Source organism: Cervus elaphus, chromosome 5 (assembly GCF_910594005.1).
Source record: "Cervus elaphus chromosome 5, mCerEla1.1, whole genome shotgun sequence".
Lineage (NCBI taxonomy): Eukaryota > Metazoa > Chordata > Mammalia > Artiodactyla > Cervidae > Cervus > Cervus elaphus.
Window position 1 is genome coordinate 114,256,646 of NC_057819.1, and position 9,795 is coordinate 114,266,440.

At 49.4% G+C, this 9,795-nt stretch overlaps 1 protein-coding gene across 2 annotated transcripts; it reads right to left on the reverse strand.

Annotated features, from left to right (window-relative positions):
* Positions 1 to 953: 953 nt before the first annotated feature.
* Positions 954 to 9,293, reverse strand: NT5C3B (5'-nucleotidase, cytosolic IIIB). 2 transcript variants are annotated; one of them, XM_043904590.1, is made up of 9 exons: positions 9,229 to 9,293; positions 8,907 to 9,005; positions 8,235 to 8,304; positions 8,102 to 8,148; positions 5,603 to 5,688; positions 5,005 to 5,094; positions 3,609 to 3,771; positions 2,300 to 2,500; positions 954 to 1,482 (listed from the first exon to the last, which is right to left on the reverse strand). In XM_043904590.1, the coding sequence occupies exons 1-9, from the start codon at positions 9,238 to 9,240 to the stop codon at positions 1,348 to 1,350; spliced, it is 903 nt and encodes a 300-aa protein (XP_043760525.1). In that variant the 5' UTR covers positions 9,241 to 9,293; the 3' UTR covers positions 954 to 1,347. The 2 variants fall into 2 exon arrangements, with proteins under 2 accessions (XP_043760525.1, XP_043760526.1); XM_043904591.1 differs by lacking the exon at positions 5,005 to 5,094 and having other exon boundaries at positions 9,229 to 9,289.
* Positions 9,294 to 9,795: the final 502 nt, after the last annotated feature.

Here is a 9,795-nt window from a genome sequence, read left to right on the forward strand (position 1 = left end):
AGTTCCCTGACCAGGAATTGAACCTAGGCTCCCTGCATTGGATGCAGAGTCGTAGCCACTGGACAAAACCTCATGTTGAGGAAGGAGTCGCTTCAGTCACCAGTCAGGCCATCTGTCCTCATCTGCTTGGCTGGACTCTGGCCAGTGCGAGAGATGACCTTAGCCATCTAAGGAGGGGGTGAGGTGCACGGGAGAGAAAATGAGCAGCCTGGACTCACACCCCACAAAAACCACAAGCACAGAGTTCTCACCTAAGACCCTCCGAGAGAGAGCAGCTGCTCCCCACGGCTGCAGTGACTGATATTCCCTGGTCCCAGAGCATCCAGCTCTAGCCTTTGGGCAAAGGACTGGTCCTTCCTAAGTGGACCTGCACTCCTGCACGGTCACAGTGAGGATGAAATAGCACCTGTGGCTTCTGGGAGCATGCAGCCAGCTCTCAGTCAACACTCCCATTACTTTCCTTTTAGAACTGCAGATAAACATGACTTTCCAGCAGCTGGGCAGTCGGGAGAGGGAATGAAGTTGACTCTGCCCAGAGCACTGTCAGCTCCCCAGGCTCAACTCCTGGGAAGTCATCTATTTCAGTGGCCCCAGAGGAGAAGGACAGGAGCCAGGGGTACCAGGGAAAACCCACACTCACATGGATCTCTTTAGGAAATCCATAAAGACGGGGCTCTGCAGACAGTACCGGCCAGATCCAGCTGACCCCACGGAATCTCAAGTTTAACTGCTGCATGAGAATCAAGTCAAACCATCTTAGGCCAGAACTAGACCCTTCCAACCCTGCCTGCGCCCCTCCGCCGACCCCCACAGACACACCTGGCTGTGCTGAGGGTCTCCTGGGCGAATTCAGTGGTTTTCAAACTGTGTTCCACGGTCTTGGAGATTCCTGCACCTTGGAGCCAAGAGGTACAGGCTCTGCTCCGCCCCAGACCCCCAAATCAGATCAGCTGTTTTTTCTTTTCTCTTTTTTTATTTTTGATCTGTTTCACATATTAGACTTAGACTTGTCTGAAGAACAGCTTCACATGTTAAAAAAAATTCTGGGAAAAAAAGATTCCCTGGACCAGCTGATTCCTAAAGTGCTAACACTGCGTAGGTCCGCAGTTCGCCTGGAATAGCTTTCGCTGTCCTCCCTCCTGGCAGGGCTCCCTCGAGCCGCCGGAGAACACAAAACCAAGGAGCCGGGGAGAGGAGGAGGGAGGGGTGTGAGCCAGCGGCTCCCGGCCACTGGCAGCCTGGAATGTTCTCTGGAGGACTCTGCACGCACAGGAGGAGCAGAGCTCAGAGCAGAGCGGCCTTCCGGGGAGGCCCCTCCCCACTGCAGCCTGCGGGCCCCGCCTGCGCTCAGGAGCCCTGCATCTCTGTCCAGTCACCCTGTTGCAGGATGTGCTGCAGCAGCCCATTGACCACGTCCAGCGTCTCGTCCCTCTCCAGCACGATGTCATATGAGTCCATGTAGCGCTCCCGCCGCTCCTCCACCTGCCCGGGGAGCAGACAGCTGAGAGTCCCCCAGCACCCTGCCCTCTGCCCTGCCCGCTGTTATGCACCAGGGGCTGGGGAGGAGCACCTTCAAGCTGCGACTCCCCGAAAGGAGTTCAGGTTTACCGGGCCCTGTCCTTTGGAGACACACATGGTTGTGGGTGCAGTTTGCCACAATTAACCCCTGGGTCAGTGTCAAAAGGACAGTCACAAGGATCAAGAGACAAAAAACCAGATGTTACCTCTAATCTATGAGGCAGATTAGACTGAATTTTTTAAAACCTTCAGCACCTGCTGGCCGAGCCTGATGCCGTACTGTGCCCCTTTAAGATCTTGTTTTCATCCATTAACCCCTTGTCTGTTTCTACGTTTTCCTTCTCTAAATTATAAACCCACATCTTGAATACCAACATCCCCCATCTCAATCATGCCTTTACAGGTAAGATTTAGGACTGGTGATCAGCCCAACCACTTTCTAAACTATGTCACCTTGGGCAAGTTACTTAATCCCCCTGCCTCAGTTTACACACTTGTAAAAATGTAAAACAGTCACTACCTCAAAGTATGACTATACAGATTAGCTGGTTTGATGTTCCCGGCCCAAGGTGAGCACTCAGTAAGCGTGAGCTCTGATGATGTGCTCTGACCTCCAGATCATGCCCCGTGCTGTGCGTACAGCTCTGACCACTAGGTATCTCTTGTTTCCTAGCAGACTATGGCTTGTGTCTGACCTCTGTGCCTCCAATACTTCACACAGTGTATATCCCATAATAGGAATGAAGGAGCCAGCCATGAAGAGCCTGGGTCTCATACCTACCTTGTCATTTAGGAAGCCAACTTTGAGAATGTTCTCCACGCCAGGAACCCCATCAGCCATAGTGAGGTCCCCCATGGAGTCTCCCAGCAGGAGGATGTTGGTTTTGCCCTGAAGCTGCTGGAAGTAATCGGAGTTCTCACACACAGAGCTGTTCTTGTTGTAGGTGTGGATGAGCTGGCCCTTGAATCCCTTTAGGAAGCCCTAAGTAATCAAGATGAGAGACAGACAGAAGGGCTACAGGGACCCATCGAGGGCCAGTTCTCCAGTCTGCCACGAAAGCCACAGATGGCAACACGTCACTGCGGTCCAGACTAGTGGTCAGCAAGCTAGGGTTCGTGGGCCAGATTTGGACTACTTTTGTAAATTAAGTTCTGTGTGTGTTAGTTGTTCAGTCGCATCTGACTCTGTGTGACCCCATGGACTATAGCCCGCCAGGCTCCTCTGTCCATGGAATTCTCTAGGTAAGAACGTTAGAGTAGGTTGCCATTTCCTTCTCCAAGTTCTACTGGAACTTAATTTATAGGCCCATCTGTTTACATCTTGTCTATGGCTGCTTTTTTGTGTGACAGAGTAGTTGTGAATGATCCTAGTAAGATATTTACTATCTGTTCTTTTATAGGAAAAGGTTTTACCCTTTGGTTGGGTTTTTTTTTGGCCATGCCACAAGGCTTAGGAGATCTTAGTTCCCCTACCAGTGACTGAATCCAGGCCCCCGAAGTGGAAGCACTGAGAATTAACCACAGGACCACCAGGCAGTTCCAAAAAAAAGTTTCCAGCCCCTGGTTTTAACAGAGGCCATCAAATATCGTAGATCACCCACTCTGGTGGAAGCAAGAAGCTGGGATACAAGCATTGCCCAGGCTACACGTGTGCTAACCTCAGCTGTGGGCCGCACCCTAACCACAAGTCAAAGGGACGAACATTCCAGCCTTGGTCTTAAGGGGAAGAAGTCAGAACATGGGTGAGTCAGTGTAGCCTACCTCTGGCTCAAGCAAAACAAGTCCAAGTCCAAGCTCCTGAGTACCTAGGATGGCACATGACCCATGACAGTGACACAGGGCCTGGCTGAGCTCTAAACTAGGTCCTCCCTGGCAGAGAGCCCACTGTCAGCCAGACACTCAAGAATGGGTCTTTCAAAAGCAACTATCTTTAGCCATGTTAATAAATAAATAGCTGCCAAGGGCAACGAAGCCAGCATACCTTCCCCTCCCTCCTCCTGCCTCCCATCCCGGTTAACATTCAGGATGAAGCACACTGGCTGGCGGTCCCCACCCCTCTTCCACCTCTGCCCTAATGAGATGCGGCTCACATCTTCATCAAACTCCATGTAGTTAGACACGATGTGGATGTTGGGGTGGAACACTTTCCTCTGCCGGATAATTTCTTCCAGGACATCCCCAATGCCCGCAGAAAAGATGAAAAGGGGAATGTTGTTCTGCGAGAGGGTGTTGAAGAATGTCTTGTATCCATCCCTGAAACCAGATGAATGGTTCTGAAACTGCATCGCCTCTGTTACTGCCCTTTATTTTCTATTTGGGTTACATCTTTTTTTTTTTTTTTTTTTTTAAATGAGAATTTTTATTCAGTGAAAGAGTGAAATGACAAGTCACAGACTGGAATTTTGCCACTATGGACTATAGCCTACCAGGATCCTCAGTCCATGGGATTTTCCAGGCAAGAATACTGGAGTGGGTTGCCATTTCCTTCTCCATGGGTTACATCTTTTAAATTTTTCTTTAAACATTTTTTTTTGGCTGCACTGCTCTGCATGCAAGATCTTAGTTCCCTGACCAGGGATCAAACCTGTGCTCCTACATTGAGAGCTTGGAGTCTTAACCACTGGACTACCAGTTAAGTCCCTCTAAAACATTTTATTTTTATTTCTAAAACATTTTAAATTGAGGTATAAAATACACAGAATAAATGAGTAAAGTGCACTAATCTTAAGTATTTAGCTCAATTAGTACTTACAACATGTGTACATGCGTGTGATACACACCAGGTCAAGCTTCCTTCATGTCCCTTCCCAGTTGACGCCACCGCCCCCATTTTGACTTCACATCACCATTGATTTGCTTTCCCTGTCCTGAGCTTCACATAAACCATATAAACACATTTTTTTGTTTGTTTGTTTCTAGATGATTTTGCCTGAGCAAAATACAACCAGGTGGCTTTCCTAGGATGGCTTCACTGGGGAGCACCCCCAACCTACCCGGGCACTTACTCGGTCTACATGTGCCCACTCTCCTGGCTTTCCACAAACTAGCCTCTCCCCCCAGTCTGACTCCTTCCTCTACGTGCCCCCATCCCTCCTCCAGTAAAGAACGCTCCAGCAGAGAGAGCTGAGCTCTGAAGGTCACTGATGATCAAGGGTCCCAGGCCAGCCAACTCCCATGTGAACACCAGTTACCACAGGAACCCCATAAGTCTTTTTACCACTGGGAAAAATTACCAAGACACTGTTTGTTCTAGGAGATGGAGCATCTTCACCACATCCATTACCAGCAGTGTGTGTCCTCAGACACACCCCAGGATAGAAAATTCCCTGGCTGAGTCCAGAGAGGAACAGCAAGACCTTCTCCTCAAGGAGCTACGTCACTTCTGACTCTTCCAGAAACCAACTCCTCTTCACTCCTTTCCAGCCTCTCTTTGTAAGCAAACCCATTCCAGTCTGGCAGAAGGGTTTCCCAGAGCAGGCAGCTCACCTGAGCATTGCGTTGGACTCTCTTACCACCTGGGCTATCTGAAACTTCTGAATCTTCTGCTGACACAGGAGGTCGTGTGCTTTGGTCCACCTGGAGAAAGACCCCCCCCAAAGCCCTAAATTCAAACCACTAAGTAAAGTGCCCTTTCCCATCACAGGCCTGAGTCTCCTTTGGAAGCATGGGCAATCAAGGCCTCATCCTCTTCCTTGGAGCCACTTCCTGCAGGACCCTGGTTGTCCCTAAAGGAGGGGGGTGAGACAGCAATGCTGTAGGCCACAGCCGGGTGAGTTGCTGCTGATGCCAAAGTTCTTCTGAACCTTTTCTCTGGGACTCTGTCCAGTGATACTGGTTTTTCTGAGGAGGGTTATTGCCCCAAAGGACTGATTCCCCCAAACTAAGGGGCTTCTAGTTTACTCCAAGGACTCTCAGTGAGCCCCCTACTTCATCCAGCAGCAGCCATGAGTGACCTGTCTATGTCTGCACAATCTGTTCTAATAGCTGGGACTGTGGCATTCAGCTGAGCATTCAGTAAAGTAAGGGATCCTGCATCTGATTTCAAAGCCAGACCAAGCCATCATTCACTACTACCGGCACTTACCATTCTACCATGTGGGGTAACTTCTCTTTGATAGTCCGGTGTGGGTCAATCTCAATCGGGTAATAATGGTGAAGGAGCGCTTTGAGCTGTGACATCCAAAATGAAGAGAAAAGTCATCAGTCTATATCAAGTTTTTCCCAGCAGAGTCCTACAGTCCCGCATGAGAAAAAAGTCACCAGTTACCTAGAAGATGGAATTTCATATAAGGGAGTCACAGGAGCTTCAGAGCTGGCCATCCTTCTGCATTCCAGCCCCCCGCAACCCCTGGTCCCAAAGAATGAGGTCTAGGTATCAACAATACAAAGAGGTTTTGTAGTGAGGTAACATCTAGAATTTTGTTGCCATTGTTGCTGTTATAAATTAGCCCAGGCATCAGTACTTAATCAGTAAGAACTGAGTTAATACTGTATTTCCTAAAATGTGGTATGCTTTCTCAGGTAGTAGGCAAGATAACTTAGGGGCAGGGGAGCACATGGATAAAAACACATTTCATTTTAGTGGTTTGGGACTCATTTTAATGCTATGTCAGAAAAAGAAAGAAAACAAACCCATCAAACTACTGCTTTCACAAAAATTGTTTCTTTTGCAAGTTTAGTAGTAGTAGTAGTGTTAGTTGCTCAGTCACGTCCAACTCTTGGTAACTCCACGGACTGTAGCCTGCCAGGCTCCTCTGTCCACGGAATTCTCCAGGCAAGAATGCTGGAATGGGTAGCCATTCCCTTCTCCAGGGTCATCTTCCTGACCCAGGGATCGAACTCAGGTCTGCTGCACTGCAGGCAGATTCTTAACTGTCTGAGCCACTAGGGAAGCCCAACTGCCCTGCTTTTAAAGATTTAAGTGCTACGAGTTGCACTTAAATCTTTAAAAGCAGGGCAATTTAGATAGATCTGGTGAAAAAAAAACATGCTCTAGTGGCGCTAGGATACTGTAGTATGTTCAGGGATAACGACTGCACTGCCAACGTCAGGTAGACAACCTCACCAGGAGCATCTCCATGTGCCTCCTCTGGCTAAGGTCACCTTCCACGTGCCTGGACCCTCCAGACTCTAGGGAGGTTGCTTCAGGGATCATGTGTGTCACATGTTTCAGTTAGTAACAGTGCCCAATAAAAATGGGAATGGACAGAGTGAAGAATTATAATTTTAATACGTGCATGGTCTCGGAATATTGAGATCAAATGGAGTCCCCGACCATCAGTCCAAAAGAGGGTTAAATTCAAAGACAGGAAGCCCCTAAAATGTATTAAAGATTCTTAATTATTTGAATGTGAGAACATTCTTCTGAAAGTAAAACAGAACTCAACAGAATATAAATTTTTAAAAAGAAAAAAGATTTCTTTACATAAATTTTGCTTTATGAATTTCTTCAGAAACCCATCAACACCAGAAATCCTAGTTTTCTCTAGTTTCTTTATCCTAGAGAGGGCATCCAAACCTTTTGTTTTATCTGTGGATGAAGCTCTCTGGAAGTTGCTATGATGGGGGATGTGAGGGACCAAAAAGAGTGACTTCCCAAAGGTGATCAGTGATAGAGCCAGACTCTACTTTAAGCTATAAATGGCATCTCCAGAGACACAGGTGTAGAAATAGAAAGGTTATCTATAATTCACTGCCCATCCTAATAACCAGTAATCATGCAGAGTACTAGAAGAGCTGACCAACCATGGCCAGCCAACAAACTGCTTAGTTAGTACACAATTGGGTGAATTTCATAATCAAGTGGAATTAATGATACAATTATTTAGAAGAAAGAGCTCAGAAGAGAAAAGAGCGTTAGCACAGCTCTGCTCTGGCAAAAAGGACATTGATGAGAAGAACGTGGAACAAAGTAAAATGAACTCCAAGGCTACAGGGATCGCCTTATATTATCTGTATGCATCTTATGGAAATGGGGGATTTCATACATAGACATTAATTCAGAAGTCTTTCTTGGTAACTGCTAATGCACCAAGAAAATTTATATTATCAAGGAAACAGCATAATACAGTTAAAAAGAGTTTGGGAACAGAATCAGATCTATGGGAAAACCAAGCTCTGCATCTTGCTGTGTGACCTTGGGTAAGTTGTTCAAACCTCTCAAGTCTCTGTTTCCCCATCTGTTAAATGGAGGCAGTAAAATGTCTCCTGTAAATTCTATAGCTAGCAGTAAGCATAGTCCAACCATCCATTATCACATGTCTTGGCCAATAAGGAAAAGCTGTCTCAGTGTATAAGACTAAGTCCACCTGGGAATTCCCTGGTGGCCCAGTGTTTAGGACTCCTCCCTTTCATTGCCAAGGGCCCTGTTCAATCCCTGGTCAGGAACCCCTACGATTACACAAGCCACACACACACACACACACACACACACACAAAAAGACTAGGTCCACCTGAGGATAACAACAATTTTTTAAAAAAATTAACCTTCTACCGTCTTGACCCTGGAATCTTTGGTCCTAACCAAGAACCACTGGACGTCCCATGTGCCAGCCATTTCTGAGCAAAGAAGGGAGTAACCCACCTCTTTTCGGCACTCCTCACTGATGATCATGCTGTTATCCAGAATATCTGCAAAAATACAGAACTCCTTTTACTTGTCCCTTAGAAGCCATCATCCTGTCAAGTCCAATAAAGCAAGCTTGTGTATGACTTACTGTAAGAAGAAGGGCATCGCTTTCCATTATATGCAAACCTGCTCAAGGTCATGTCAAAATCAGAAATGACCTGAAATGCAAAAGAGAGATGATGCCTAGACAGGCACCTTGCAGTGTAGCCCTGCATCAATATGAATACGGAAATCCAAACAGTTCCATGCCCAGCCTGCAGGCACAGCCCTGGGGGAGTCAGGAAGGACTGGAGAGGGAAGGAAGAACTAATTCTAGTTAGTACCTGTACCAACCCTGAGAAGACCCAGTCTCGTGGAGGGTGGGGATGGGGACTGCAGAATCAGGACCTCTTCTACCCTTTCAATAGCACCCATCTCAATGCCCTGGTTTCCTTTAAGATGCCCCCTCCTTCTGGCTCATCTCCACATCTGCACCTTCTTGGGGAGCCCACCAACCTCGGCTAGTGAGGACAACAAAACCCGGAGGCCTGGTGTGGGGTACTTTCTGTCTAAAGAAATTTGAGAATACTGAAATCTAGGTTTTCGGGCAGGTGGGCTCTCCTCCAAGGCAAAACAGGCTTGCCCTCAAGTCCCTGGCTATTTCTAGAGGCTGAAGGCTTGCCTGCACGTTCTCTGCAGCAACGCGAAGGCGCCCAGGGCAGGCCACCTCCCCAGCCACCGGCACCCGACCCAGCCGCCCCGACCTTGCCCCCCGCGATACCTGTAAGCGGTCTCCCCCGCCCTTGCGGAGGGAGCCCACGATCTCCTGCACCCGTCCGGGCTGACGCATCAGGACCGTGGCCTTCATCAGGGTGCTCACCTGTCCCGAGACCCGAAAGAACCGCTGATTCCAGCACCGCGCAGGGCCCAAGGGGAGCCCCGCGAAGCCGGGCCGGGGGCGCAGGGGGAGAGTGGGGGCTCTGGCAAGGCCTGGGCGTCTACCGGCCGCACTGGCGAGGCGGGGCCCAGACGGCCTGCCGGGGGTCTTGGAGCGCCCGGGGGTTCGGGGCCAGCCCCACGCCGGTCTCCTCTTCCCACCTCACCTCCTCCGCCATTGCGCTCGCGGGCCGGTCGGCGGCGTGGACACAACGACCGCCCTCGCGGCTGCACTGCGCAGGCGCCGCTTCCGACCGGGGCGGATCCGGGGGCGGGGGGTGGGGTGCAGGCGGCGAGCCCGAGGGTGATGGGCTAGGTGCAGGGTCGGCCGAGGCAGGCGGCCTCTGGAGGGCCGCGCGGCACTTTGCGTGCAGACTCTGCTTGAGAGCCCTGTGTTAGAGGACGGGGAGGGTCCCAAGAGGTGGAGGGTACGTGGGTGCCATTCCTTGTAGAGCAAAATCCCTGACCAGAGTGATCATTTCCAGGCTTACAGTTTGCATGATCAAAAGACCACAGGAAGGGAGGGGATGTGAAGGAGACATAAGTGAGTTCTGTTGAACAGCCGGAAAGTGCTTTCTTCTCTGGACTCGCTCCTCAGCACAGAAGATGGGTGACTCACGTCCAGAGGGCAGGAAGGCCCTGGACAGGTGGACCAGAATGAAAGCTCATCAGCTTTACTTCTTCCTTCTGCCTTCTCTGACTTAGCTTCCCAGAACTCTGTCTGGGAGTCAAGT